The sequence below is a fragment of the Scatophagus argus genome, chromosome 3 (assembly GCF_020382885.2).
Source record: "Scatophagus argus isolate fScaArg1 chromosome 3, fScaArg1.pri, whole genome shotgun sequence".
Classification (NCBI taxonomy): Eukaryota; Metazoa; Chordata; class Actinopteri; family Scatophagidae; genus Scatophagus; species Scatophagus argus.
In genome coordinates, this window is record NC_058495.1 from 14984596 (window position 1) to 14999172 (window position 14577).

General features: G+C 41.2%; 1 protein-coding gene across 8 annotated transcripts in view; it reads right to left on the reverse strand.

Annotated features, from left to right (window-relative positions):
* Window positions 1-1108: 1108 nt before the first annotated feature.
* The window catches only part of LOC124056498 (inositol 1,4,5-trisphosphate receptor type 1), a 63920-nt gene continuing 50451 nt past the window's right edge, over window positions 1109-14577 (reverse strand). For all 8 annotated transcript variants that reach the window (XM_046383988.1, XM_046383982.1, XM_046383987.1 and 5 more), the window contains 9 exons: window positions 12313-12488; window positions 10711-10875; window positions 9857-10046; window positions 9645-9737; window positions 7937-8076; window positions 6683-6848; window positions 3916-4076; window positions 2927-3088; window positions 1109-2534 (listed from right to left, as the gene is read on the reverse strand). In XM_046383988.1, the coding sequence (XP_046239944.1) occupies window positions 2448-2534; window positions 2927-3088; window positions 3916-4076; window positions 6683-6848; window positions 7937-8076; window positions 9645-9737; window positions 9857-10046; window positions 10711-10875; window positions 12313-12488 (1340 nt within the window). In that variant the 3' untranslated portion in view covers window positions 1109-2447. The remainder of the gene's footprint in view (window positions 2535-2926; window positions 3089-3915; window positions 4077-6682; window positions 6849-7936; window positions 8077-9644; window positions 9738-9856; window positions 10047-10710; window positions 10876-12312; window positions 12489-14577) is intronic.

Here is a 14577-nt window from a genome sequence, read left to right on the forward strand (position 1 = left end):
CTTGCAAGCCAAAAGGCACATTTCTAAGGTATTTTGAGAGGCAGAGCTTGACAGCATTTTGGATATGCGTGTGTGTGTGTGTGTGTGTGTGTGTGTGTGAGAGAGAGAGAGAGAGAGAGAGAGAGAGAGACATACTCTTCATGTAATTTTAACAGCTTACACAAAATTCCCTTGAGTCAAGTATTGCACTAAAAGGCAGACTTCCTCACACGCTAGTAAGTGTTTCATTTTGACCATCCATCTAACTTATCTGAGAAAAATTAGTAAAGACAGTAGCAGTTGTCAGACAATTACCTCAAACAAACTGATGTTTTTTGAGTAAGGTAGCCTCTGTCACAGTAACAACTGAGGGAAAGCTTTAAAGGACTCGCATCCTATGATCACATGAGCTTTTCTAAAAGACCTTTAAATAAGAAATTCCTTGTGTGTTGCTAATTAAATAAAAAATGGGGGGATGACAGGCCTCAATAATAACAAAACCACAACACGTGTTCCTGATTCAGCTGTAATTCAGTAACAATGATGGAAGAAATGCAACACAATTTAACAGCAAATTTGGCTTTTTGAAAAGTCTGAACGGTACTTTTGTTTTACTCCACTTGCAGACATTGTTACATTCTTTTCCCCCTTTACTATTGTCAATATAAAGTAAAAGGTTTTAAGATGCAATAAACTATTATAACTTAATTTATGTTTAAATAACACATACATTATATTTACAATATATTATCTGTCTTCAGAAAGGATCCGTCTAAAAGCCAATATGGTCCAAAGTCCGAAAAGGTCACATTAAAACTGAACATGCATAACTTCTGTGTGTGCTCAGCAAGCTGACATATTTCCTCATGCAGTGTGGTTATAAGATAAGTACGCTTCCTCATTTGCAGAGGACCACAGATAAGATTTCAGAGGTCATCTGCCGGCAAATTCACTTCTCTGTGAGACTATTCATTCATTCATCTGATTGCGGCACTTCAGAGAAACAGCACCCCAAGAGCTGTGAGCAAATTAGCACTTACACAGATAATTAAAAAAGTGGCAACATTCTCATTGCCTTTAGTCTTATATGTTCTGGTACTGCAGATACTATTAAGCACTCACCAACAGATCATTTTACACACCTGTTTATTTAAATAGACTCCAAGAATGGAATGTACAATTCAGACACAAACCATCTATTTGTATAAAAGTTCATTTTGGTCAAGCAGCACTCCAGATTTCATATATTAGTCCTCCTTTTTTCCTTCACATACACCCAAACACTCAAACAGTCATTCTCTTGTGGATCTTTTATCAAGTGACCAACAAAAAAATGTAACAATCATTTATGTGCTACAGAAAATGTCAGTGCTTTAGGCCTAAATAAATGAATGAAAAGAATATTAAATAATTCAGTGTAGAGAAAAATAATAAATCTAATTTAACATTTCTCCCAAAACCCTATAAGTTTGGTTCTACAACGTGATCTCTATTACTACTGTTATCAAGCACAAACTGGCACTGGCTTCAGAGTGAAGCAGTCACACGATTTCCCCCCTGTAGGATTTCTGTGGATCGTTACTGAAAATAATAGTTGTAGAAAATATTCTAAACGGTCAATATTTTTATTCTTCACAACAAGTCCCCTCAAAAGGCACAGGTGCCCTGGAACGAGTACAGCCTTCAAGTGAGTTGCTAAATTCTCAAAGCTGAAGAAATGTTTGCTCTCAAGATAAAAACAACAACAACAACAACAACAACAACAAAAACTCTGTATACTGTATAGGTTTCATAACAGCATTAAGAAAAAGTCTGATGACTGTTTACAGGTGTTGTTTTAAATAAAAGATCATTTCAGATATAAAAAGCAAATACCAGTTCCCAAAAATAGTTCATTATAAAGACATTGCATATCATTAAGTCTTCATATTGCTGTCAGACAAAAGTGATTTAAATTATGTGTCGTAGGGTTCAAAACACAAACCGTCAAATCTTCAAATCCTCGTGTGACCTGAGTTTGCTGGTGCAACGCTGAGGATTCAAACCTCAACAGGAAGCCATTTGAGAGGAATACCTCCTCAGGAACAATGGCTGACCTTTGGCATGCTGTTAGTGTGGTACAACGCGCAAGGCATTCAGGGTTGTAAAGCTAAAGTCAGTATCTTTATCTCCTAAACCTACAGGACTGGCTGCTGAGGTCCTGAGGCACTTGGTGCACACTCCACCCACACAGACACATCCACACTACAGACCATGAGTAAAGTACTTGGATAACCTCCACTTCACACAGACACTCAGAAGCACACATGCTGTAGAAATACTTATTGTAGGAGCATCTGGTGAAGTATAGAGTCAGACATCGACCTACATACATACTGGAGACAGACACGTTTTGGCATCCTCCTGTCTAACATGTGGTACACAGTCGGGAGTGCGCAGGCACTAGTGAAATGGGCCCTCAAGGGCCCTCAGGCAGGCTGCTGGGGATTGATGTTCATGTGAGGAGGATGACCAAGAAGACCAATTCGTTGTTTCTGCTTCCTCTGCTCTGTCATCTGCAAGGAGAAACAAAAAGAGTTTCCATCACCTCTCATTTGGCATGAACTCTTAAAATGCTGCTGGGGGTGGGGAGCTTAAGTTATTCTTGACTCCAGGAAGTTATACAGATACTGTGTATTTTAAGTTGTGCATGAACACATCTGTTTAGAGAAGGAAAGGCTAAGCAAAATACATCAATACACTAAATCTTAGTCTGAGTCACCAGTTCCATAATGGGGATTATACACCTGGAAGCATGGTATTGTCCATGAAAATGTGCTGGTGAGTGCCGAGCGGCTGAACATCTAAGATGGTCTCAGAAAATCTGCAGTATACTGTCAAAATGGAGGTGAAAGAAAAATGAATCAACAAAATGAGGGAGTGCATGACGTGCTGTCACGTGACAAACCTGCTCCTTGAGCTCAGTCAGCTGTCCAGACAGGTTGGCCACCAGCCTCATGGTCGACTCCAGCTTTTCCTGCAGGTTCCTGATTTCATTTTGCTCCCCCTCTGCATCGCTGCTCACCAGAGACATGGCACGCATCCGTGGGAACCAGTCTAGGTTGTGCTCCTGTGGGTGACACCAAGCACATCAGCCACTGACTGTTTTTTTGTTTTTTTTGAGTCAGAAGTGTTGATTCAGACTTGCATGATATTACTGCTGCACGCATAGCAATGGAGAGTGAGAACGATCTCTGAGTTGTAATGGAATTCCAGTGAACTGACTGACGATTTATTTTATCACACCTGGTTCAGTTTTAGCCTGCAACTGATGTGCAGTCTTGTTCTGCTGATTTCCTGTTTGTGTGCCCGAGTCTGTTTGTGCCATTTAATGTGCATGACTGGCATGTCTGTCAGATGAGATTAGAAAAGAGGAACACATTTTTGTACCAAGGTGTGTGTTGCGGGCCAGCGCATGTTTACAAGTCTGACTCAGTGGCACAACCCAGTGAACTCGCCTTGATCATAGTCGGTATAAAAAAAAAAAAACACATGACAGAAAGGAAAAAGTCCATCATGTCACTCTCCCATTCAGGATTGTTGCACCAGAACATATTAAAGAGAACCAAGACACAAACCACTTCCAAATAATGGCTTTGAACTGATGAACCCACAAAGACAATATACACAAGTCGTTGAGCAGTGAAGTGACTCAGTGGTCCTGACAAACAATTCTCTGTGGTACAACATATCTTTTGCCCTACATATCCCCTGTAGATGTCAACAATCCTGATGCTCCTGATTTCATGCAGCATGTGGATCACCATTACCCCCAAGGCACCACAGTCTAATACTAAATGTAGCCCATTTAGAGGGGAAAGTAGGAAAAGTAGGCCTGCACTGTCATCTGCGGAGGTGGATGTGTGTTTTAAGGGTGTGTCTGTGCTTTGTAACTACCTTGATCATCTCGGCCACGTAGCTCTCAGGGCCTGTGTATTCAGTGGAATCTTTCACTTTTACCAGCACAATGAAGAACAGGTAGTGCCACATGTTGTGCTCCTCTTTGATGTGCTCCTCAAAAGTCACTGTCTTGTTGTCGAACTTGTCCCGCTCCAGGCCTGCAGAAGGGCAATAACACACGGTATTTATGGTGTGAACTAACAATATGATTAAGAAAAAAATCCAAAAAAAAACAGCTAGCTTCTGCTCTACCACTTCTGTGAAAAATAGTGGGAAGGTGACAAAAAAAGTAGTAAGCCAGTTCAACATAAGTATTCAGAAATTCTCATCGATGTAAAACGTCTCTCTTGCAAAAGATGCCCGGGAACAAATGACTAAAAGGTCACAATAAAATGAGTCAGTCTCAACCAGAAGAATCTGGGCCTGGAACTTTTTTTCACTGTAATAAGGTGCACAGTACAGTAACCTGTCTCCAAATATTTAGTTCAACACTTGCATGACTTTTAAAGCTATCATATCCTGTAATATCAGTTGAAAAACTCACATTTTCTCCATCGATATTGGTAAATATGGAGTATATATCAAAAAAAAATGCAGGTAACATTCAAGACTATGCACAACACCCATAATAATGACAGTGGAATGGCTCAAACTATGAAAACAGACAAGTGCATAAAACAGCGCTGATAGTAAAAAGCAGAACACATAAATTTCAAGTCAGCTTCAGTCCACATGCAATAAAAAACGTGAAAGCTACACCCAAAAAGGTTGTCAGAAGACCGGAGGTATTGTTTTTGTTTTGCAGTAAAATGCAGATAGCAATGAGGTGTGTTTGCTTTGGGGATGTTCTGGGTAAATATGACAAGCAAAATATTTGCTAAATGTGGACTGTTGGCATCACACCTTCAAAGTGAATTCTACACAAATATGCAAATCCTCTGAAAATTAAAGGAAAAATTGGAAATTTTCTGAAGATACAGTACGTACACTGTCTGTTTTTTTTTTTTTTAATACTTTGCAACCTTTAGCAGTCCTGTAAAACAACCTCCAATCAATCAAATTCACAATCTGGTGGTCTACAAAAACATTCACCTTGTCGTGCATCACCTCCGGAGTCTTGTAACATTGTAACATATAACTTTCAACAACTGCGGGATCAATAAAGTTCTTATCTTATCATATCATATCAGTATAAATTTCAGTCTGACTTCTCTGAGTTTCAGCATTTAGAATCTCTCGTTTAAAATACAGTTTTAGCTAAACTGACTTTGACCCTCAAAAATACCCAGACAAATTCTTAAATGAAATCTTCTCCTTTAAACAAAATTAAAAACAATTTCTTGTTCATCAAAAATTACCCAAAAGTGCAAAATACATGCATCTTGAATGTATATAAAATGGTAAATTGAGCTGCTGGCACTGCAGTCATTTAAACAAGCGGAGTCTGTCCCATTATATAGACCCCTGTTACACAACAAAAGACACCAAAAGCTAAAAATTGAGCCAAATGGTGTTGGGAGTAATTGTCATTAATATTAAATGAAGTATGATGTGCTCAGTTATCCATAACAACAGAACAAGATCAAAACAGTGTCCTTGTGAGGATATTTAACATATTCAGCAGTCAACATGTTCTACTTTCTCTTCTTCTGTACAACGCAGACAACAAGGATGTGAGGTTGAGCTCGAATCCTTTCACCTACAGGTAAAAATAAGCCAACCTGAACAGGAAGTTCACAACGTAAATCAATGATTGGCAACAGACCCAAAACTAGACTGAGAGAAAGATCGATGGCTTATAAAACCAAGCTGGATGATGGAGAGCCACTTAAGCCTGTGGAGGTCGGCTCCTAATCTCTGCATCTCCTGTTCCCTTGCAGTCCCTCTGGAAACCATAGAGACGGCAGCTCCCTCTGTGGCCTGGCCTTCTTTAACACGAGTGAGTCAGAGCTGATGGCTGGCAAGGTGACATAATACTGTTTTCCTTCCATATGTTTACCACTTGTCCTGACTGCCTGACCCAAAGTACGCAGGAACACACATGAACACATACAGCATGCACAGTTGGGTTCTTACTCACACACACACACACACACACTCAACAATATTTACTTATTTAGGTATTCACACATGTGATGTACATATAAGGAAATTCAGATGAGAGCGAAGTTGCACAAAACATATGGTATGAAAATTGAGACTGTGTGTGTGCGCGAGTGAGTGGGAGAAAATGTGCGTGTGTGAGACAGACATGAATAATGGAGGCGAGCAGAGCGGTGGCAGGAAGCTCTCATGACTCAGCCTTCTTTGGAACGACAGCAAACTGAAAAAGTGGGGAGGAAGACAGAAGGAGGGGGGGGGGGCTGGGACTGCAACAAACTGCATACACCTTGAGAGACGTACTTACCAGAAACAGCAAACACACGAAGAAATCAAACAATCTCTGAGGGGAATTTTGGAATTAACCAATGGGCATGAGATGGATTGTGGGAGATTACCAAAGATGCAGTGTTTGAAACATGGAGCCCTTCCAACAACAGAGCACAGTCCTGTCGGGCTGGCAGTGGGCCCTAATGATTAGGAATGTAATCATGTCACTGGAAAGTTAGAGGTTTGATTCCCATGACGATATTCTTGAGGCAAATATTCCAGCATGAGCTACTTAATTCTTGGGAGAGAGAGCTGAGTCACATAAGATAAGATAAGATAAGATAAGAGATAAAAGTAAAACTATTCTCATGACAGATCAGCCGAGCCGTCTCACCGCAGATGAAGCAGGTGGTCTTCAGGACTTCTTCTTTCTTCTGTTTTTCACTCCTCAGGTCAGCGAAGGTGTCGATGATCACACCGAAGATGAGGTTGAGGACAATGATGATGACCATGAAGAAGAACAGCAAGTCGTATATCACTCTGGCTGCAAACAGAGGCTCCTGGCAAAGGAACACAAAACACGGTTGCATGTACACACGAGCAGGATAATCCTTAAGGTGAACAATGACTTCTGTACAGTGCTGCCATTGCCTATTTAGAGGAAGTGAATAGAAAGTTATAATCACCGTAATTATTCATTTCATTTTGGCAGCCGACTGGGATGAGGAATAAATTTAAGAAGAAGTCTGTACCGTGGAGGACTAATCTTGAAAGATTGTCCCATTTAAATATCTGACCCAAAAGGCGAGTCTTTTTGTAAACATGTGTTCGGGATGATGTTATGAGAATGAAACGAGGTTAACCTTCGTCATCAAGGCCGTTAATGGAAACACAAGACCCACAGGTGAAAGCTGCCAGATGCTACACTAACAGAGACGGCAGAAAGTCATCAGGTCAAGCAGACGCAGCCTGTCTCTGTAGGTAGGACACAGTTTAAAAAGGCCCTGCGTCTGCATCACATCAGACAAATGTTTATTTTATAGCCTGAGTCTTTAGAGCTACAACAGATTTCTATGCCGACATACTTTAGGTCCACTTTCGTCTGCTTGATTTCCATTTTTAGTGATTCCTCTTAAAGCAATGGGTTGTGCTTATCCCTAAATGCATTCAACAGAAGGGAAAAACCCTTCAGTGGTTACCAGCCTGCAGCCTCACACTCACATTCACACTTAATTAGGACAAGCAGCAACATCCTGAGCCGCTCTGCCAGTGACTGCTTTAACACTTCAGCAGTTCACTTCGGCAGCCAGGGAGTGGTTATGGCCAAAGTTGCATTGTGTTGTCAGTGCGTGAGGCAGATATTCACATCCTCTTTTGACATCATTAGTGGTCGAGCCTAAATTCTGTGGAAATCTATTTTGAGGTCTAATGCTCACACAACCAGAGGCAGTACAGCTGTATGGAAACATTGTGAAACCTCCATGCTTTTGAAACAAAAACAAGTTCAGTGTAAAATGGGCTCACAGCCAGCTCACATGACCAGTGCTGCAGCTGCGGGTGTTACACCCTCTGAGCTCTCTCTCTCACACACACACACACACACAGGCACGCACGGTACAGTCCAATGTCTAATCAGAGTTGCGTGTACCTCCTTGGAAGGCTTGCGAAGAACATCCCCTACACCCCCTCCACTCCTTAAGCCATGACTCAGAACAGTGACGATACACATGAGCAGAGAGTCACACGTCCGCTCCATGTCATTGTCCTCCTCGTTGTCATTCTCCAAATCTAAGTGAACGCAAAGAAAAACTTTAGCCTGATATGAGGCAGGTATGTATTTCTTTATAGGGTTAGTGCTCTTTAAAACTGGTATAACAGGACCATGATGAGCTAATTTTTAGTTTATGTCACATCAGAGGTATCAAGCTGTGGCTCAAAATAACTATTAAACTAACTCTAACTCAACCTAAAGAGATTGTGCAGGCATATGGTATGGTACACGGTAATTGCAGTACCTCTTCACAAACATGAGGTGATGTGATGCAATATACTGTAAAACAGGCCTGTGTTGGGTTTCAGCTCTTTGCTCTACTTGACACACACATACATACATAGTTTTAAACACCAAATTAATACAGAAAGTACTTTATTTCACTGAAAATAACTATTACAGTAGGATTTGATAGCCTAAGTTCCTCTTAGGAAGAAAGAAAAAAAGATCAGCCATTCTGAATGGTTTATGGGTGAGTAAAGAGGAAGACGCATTCAAGAATAATGAATTTAGGGACCTCTGACACAGCCACATGATGGACAAGGTACAACATATGATCCCCATGCTAACTGTGTTTTATTAGGGGTCCTGGTTTGCATCTCTGACACTGTTTTGGACCATGATTTTTAGATTTAAGAACGAACAGACCAAAGTATCACTGGGTCAAAGGTAATTCAATTTTCCATTTGAGTCTTGAAGACGCCTCACATCCTCACTGGTGGGGAGTTCCGAGGCATTTGAATCCTTTTGGGACTTCACATGTCGACATCACATGAGGGTCAAGGAAGTCATAAGTAAATTGTGGAGGTCCAGTGGCAATCATGTGATAGTCACCAGGAGTCATTTGAACTCAAATTTGAATTAGGGTGAAACTGCAGAACACAAGGAAATAGTGCACAAACATGTCACTCTGACTGTGGTCTGACAAGGCTAAGGATGATATGTGTGGAATATTTCCAGTAGGTTCTACAATAAATGACCACAAGTTCTTCACTTCTCTTAAACATCACCATAAATCCTTCCTACATCAACCACTTGCTTGGATTTTATTCACATTTTCTGTTGGTCCATCTAGAAATTTTCAGGCTAAAGATCAGGCGCTCTGGCAATGTTGCAAGATGGAAGACCAATTCAGCCAATCCAGTCCCTTATTTGTGAGAATGTTTTCAGATCCTCATTAAGACTTGCTAAAAAAGGCCTCATTTTCATTTCAGCCTTCTCTGCCTTTAAATAAATGACAACTGCTGTCACGAGCCCAGAGACATGAAATCAAATTGTGGTTTCATCAGTAAATCAGTTTGTTTGCAAACAGATTAAACATCTAAAGTAGGTCTTTACACCGAGATCAGCTCAGACAGAGTTTGATCCCTCTGTCGTCCCCACCCAGATCTACAAATTAAAACCTCTATTTCTAAACTCACAACTAAAATCAGTAACATTATAGATTGAGCCACTTGTTATCACTTTGTGATGATTTTTAACACACTGTTTATAGATGAATTGTTTATTATGACTAAAATATTTAGCAAAAGACACATTTCCCAAATTAATCCCATTTTAAACCCAGTGCTGCAGTATAGATTACCTTCCTGTGGAGCTCCTGTGGTGCAGTTCTCATCAATCCCTCCCTGACACACTCCTGCAGACAGAAACTCGCTGGCCAGACTGGCTACATTTTCTAGAAGGTAGAAAGGGACAGTACTTAGGTTTTCTAGTTTACTCTGTGTGAAAAATCTAAGATTTATAATCTTTAAGGCTGTTTGGCAAAAATGACAAACGACTGAAGTCTGTCCTCACTCAGAGTTGCATTGGGGACACGGTCCACCTCCAGGATGAAGTCATCTTTGAAGAAAATGTAGCCAACAATGGAGAACAGGTAGACCAGGATGAGAGCCAACACGGCGGTGAGCACGATGGAGCGTCCATTGCGAGTCACACTCTTGATTACATTAAGCAGCGTCTCCTCTCTGTACACAAGGTCAAACAGCTACAGAGGCAAAGCACACGTTACAAAACAATAGGCAAAATATGTGGCGACACATTCGCTGTAAAGTGCATTAATGCGTCTCAAAAGGCGAAATCAGAATTTGTGAACATGTAGTACATTGACTCAGGTTGCACGCTGCAGTCCTCACATACAGCACTGCCAGTATTTGCTTGCCAGCAAGTTACACAAGAATTCACAAGTCTAAGAAACAGGTCTCTGTGTTAGATTAGATCAGATTCCTTGAGGGATGTGATTTTTTTCTACTTTTTTTCCCCCTTTTGCCAAGTCCTCATTTTTCTTTGTTTAACTTGAATCAAGTTTTCAGCATCTTGTTAGGCAGGCTAAGAAATATGGAAATACAATGTGCTGCATCTGAATCTGAGGGGTTGCTTGGGCCTGTAAAACATCTCTAAATACTGGCATATTCAGTCTGACATGTAAGCAGACCTGAGGCCCTGGCACACAGCACTTAACATCCTAACAACAACAACAACAACAGCAACAATACCATTAAAGCACCAAATAAGGCAAAACCTCAGTAGGCTATGTCCTTGAATGCACCATGGTGGAAGGCTGAGGCTACATTCACAGAGAGAAGGAATATCTGACACATGGTTTAGCATGGTGTGCTTGCAAAAGTGCATAGTATGTGTGTTTCTCTCACCAACAGACTGTAGAAAAAGACGTGAACAAACACCCCCAGACAGCAGATGATGAGGTAAATGAGGTGGTAGAGGAACTCAAAGTCCAGCACCATGGCTTTGTAGCCACGTGTGAAGGTTCCTCTGTTCCCCACAAAACTTATGAGGAAGATGATTTTATTACACACCTGGAAGATAAAGTCAAAAGCTCTTTAATAATTAGAATCCAAGATAATCAACCATTAATTAATACTGAATTTAAACATGGCCTGAGCTGAGGGCACAGACAGTGCTGACAGCAGCATGCTGGGGGTGGTCTTTTAGGCTAAATGAGGACACACTGAGTGTGTTTACATGCACATAAGTAACCTGGTTATTGTTGGCTTTCTGCTGCAACTTGAAATAAGGCAAAGGGATTAACAGAAACCCGGTTAACATGGCTTCTGTAGGTGCCTGCTGGAGAAACCTGACTTCTTGGTCATGTATACGCTTAACCGAGATTCTAGCTGTGTTTTCACAAGAGTGCATGTGCATGATAAAGACCAAGGACAGGGAAAGTATCACTGTGACGGCACTGCACTCATAAGCAGTGTATTCTTTAATTCTGAATAATGAAATCAAACAACTCACTCAGAAAGAAACTGAAAATACACTCAAGTTCTGACTGTTTAAAGAAAACACACGCACACACACATTGGCAAGGAAACAAAAAAACTTAGCAAAAACACAGCAAGGGAGATATCAGACTACTGACCAGCTGCACATAAACAAGACCAGGTTACCAGGTTACTGCAGTCCATAGTAACGTGCTCTCTCATTTCCTGCCTTAGCTGTAGCCTGATTTCTTGTGTACATGTAAATGTGGCGATCGAAGGGAGAGATGATGGAGGTGTGTGCAATGCTTTGTTTTGTTTTTGTGCATATGTGCTCAAAAGCAACATTTAGCGGTGGTGGTGGTGTCAGACTCTCTGAGGTCAGGTGACGTGTTTCACAGCCCATAACACAACCAGGCACTGCCAAGCAGAATTGTAAGGCCATTGGACAGCACCACAGGCAGACTGGGCAGCGGCCTGCAATGAGTGTAAGCAAGAGCTGAAACAAGAACTGGAACTACTGTGGTGGAGGTTTCTCAGTACTTGAAAGTACATAAAGTAGAGCGTAGGAACGGTAAAATGAGAAGTGGCATGTTTTTAGTATTTCTCTAGGGAAAATTACTAACACACACACACACGCACAGGAGAGACAAGAAACATTTATAGTGTCAGTTCATTCAACAGTTATGGGAAAAGCACTTTACTTGCCTTCCGAGGAATTTAACATTTAACATTTCTTTTCTATTTAATTTTTGAATTTTTAAAATTGTCAGGCTGCCTTTTACAATTATTTAACAACAGTTCAAAGCACAGAGATATTTTGTTGAGAATGATATTAAAAAAATCACTTTTGAACCAGAGGATGTTTGGCATGTTTGCTTGAAAAAATGACTAACAATATATCTATTATCAAAACAGGTGTTATAGTTTAGTTTAGTTAATTTTCTGTCTATTTCTCTCAGCTCTATAAAATTCCAGATACCACCAGTGACACAGGTGGGTGAACTCCCCCGTTTAGGGCACAATACTCACATTGAAGGCACCCAGAAGGAAGAGAGTGGGCTCCAGGCCAACAGAGAAGATGAGTCGGAGAATGGTGATGATGACGAGGGCACGGATGCCCAGCGGTTGTGGCATGATGATAACGATGACCAGCGTTGCCAACACTCCCATCCACAGCAGTGCAGACAGGTGGGGGTCCAGCATAACTGCACATGATGAATGCACACACACACAAAGAAACACACACAAGAGAACCAACTGTTAATGCATATATGCAAGCTATAAAGGATACATGCTAAACTGCAGCTGAATTTGGCAATTCTGCTCTAACACAGTGAATGTGCAATATTATATTGCAGAATATTAAAGTATCATGTGGAGAGAATAATGACAGTGCAGTTTAAATGAGGCCTTGTCCGGATCAACAGATTTTTAACTGGCTTCTACTAAGTTCTGCCTCTCAGGCAGGCCTTGGGCTTTCATTAGTGCGACTTTGAACTCAAAGAGAGCCAGTTACATAACACCCAAAAGTGTATGACATACTTTTCTTTGTGTGTGTGTGTGTGTGCTTTAGTGAGAGCCTACCTGATGCTTCCCTTGATCCTGGGGTAAATCCAGGATTAGTCTCCTGGTCAGGGGTTTCATGTGGCAACGTGTCACTCACGCTAAAACCCTCGACCAGGTTTGATCAGCCTAAAAACAAGGCCACACCCAACCTGCTGCTGCTGTAACTGAGCCCTACATCTCTCTTAAAATACAGAAATAACGTGCGTATGTTTGTAAGAACTGAGTGTGTTGATGTTAGAAGGCAGAAAAAGATCTGCAGAAAGACAAAGCAAAAGGGAAATGGGGCAGAACTGAAAGGATTAAAGAAAAAAACCACAGCGCTGTGGTGGATGAGAAAGCAGAAGGGGAGTACTGCGGGCAAGGAGGCCTTCCTTTCCTCCCTTACTTCCTTTCCTCTCCACCTTGTCTTTCTGTATCTCCTTTCCTCCTTCCCTCCTTCCCTTCCTCTAGATTCCTCTCCCTCCCAGTCCCTGTGGAGATCACATGACAGGTGCCACTTACATAACAGGCATCTCTAAAAATACCTCAGCTGAAAGATTCATGAGGAGCGAGCAGGGAGAAGCACACAGCTCCAGTGATGTGGCAGACTGAAAGAAGGGGAGCTTACGAGCTTATGCTCTCAGAAACTCTGTACCCACTTTACACTTGATGATTGCTCGCAAACATGTTTAAAATCAACAGCTGAGGGGGCTGCAAGCATGCACGGGTTGTGTGCGAGCATGTGTTACAAGTGTGTGGCGCTAACCAAAGCTATTCATCAAAAGTCAGTCAATCATGTATGCAGGCAGAACACACTGACCCAGTTCTCCTGCTCTTACGTGTAACTCACCAAGACTAACACGTAAGAGCAGACAGAGAGCAAGCGGTGTGTGTGTGTGTGTGTGTGTGTGTGTGTGTGTGCGTGTGTGTGTCTAAGAGAGAGAGAGAAGAAGGGGCCCAAAGCCATAAAAGTGCCTGTTAAAGCAGGCCAAAGGAATGCTGGAGTCTCACGTGACAAAGTCTTACACACAGACCAAGTTCCAGTGCAGAGGAGAAATACAGGAGAAACTGGAATTATAGCTTTGACAAGTTATTTGACAGTGGTCTTATTTGCTTTGCTCTGTTAGTTCGTCATACACTTTTTGTAAACCACTAAAATACATTTTTTGTAACCCGGTCCAACAATTTAAAACTTTAGCTTTTAATTTAAGATGACGTAAAACAACCGTAAAAAGATGAATGTAAACTTATATTACTGCCCGGTTTGTTCATTGGTTGGTATTGATTTTTTTTGTAAAAGAACTGAGATGAGATACATCGGTGTTAGAAATGTTATTATTCTCTGGATATTATTTTACTTGGCTTCTTATCTTCATACTGTTCATTTTCAATATATGAAGATCAATACAGTCAGAACACACTCATATGAATTCAAATAGTGATTGAGAGGAGATTCAGATGGAAAATTGAACCCACTGGCAGAATAAAAGCACAGACAAACATCACTGAGGAGGACTTGGCAGCAGAATTGATTGCCTAGTTTAAAGTGTAATGATGTATGACCTTTTCTTTTGAATCACCTGATAAGTCATGTTTGACTTTGTCTTCACGAGCCAATGTAAGCTTTGTTTATGGGACATTAAATGACACAGGGCGGCTTTGTTTATTGTGGTTTCCATGGTACTGAAAGTCAAATATGAGGTCAAGCTTTCAAAGGAAGGCCTGTGGTGTCTGTGTGTGTGTGTGTGC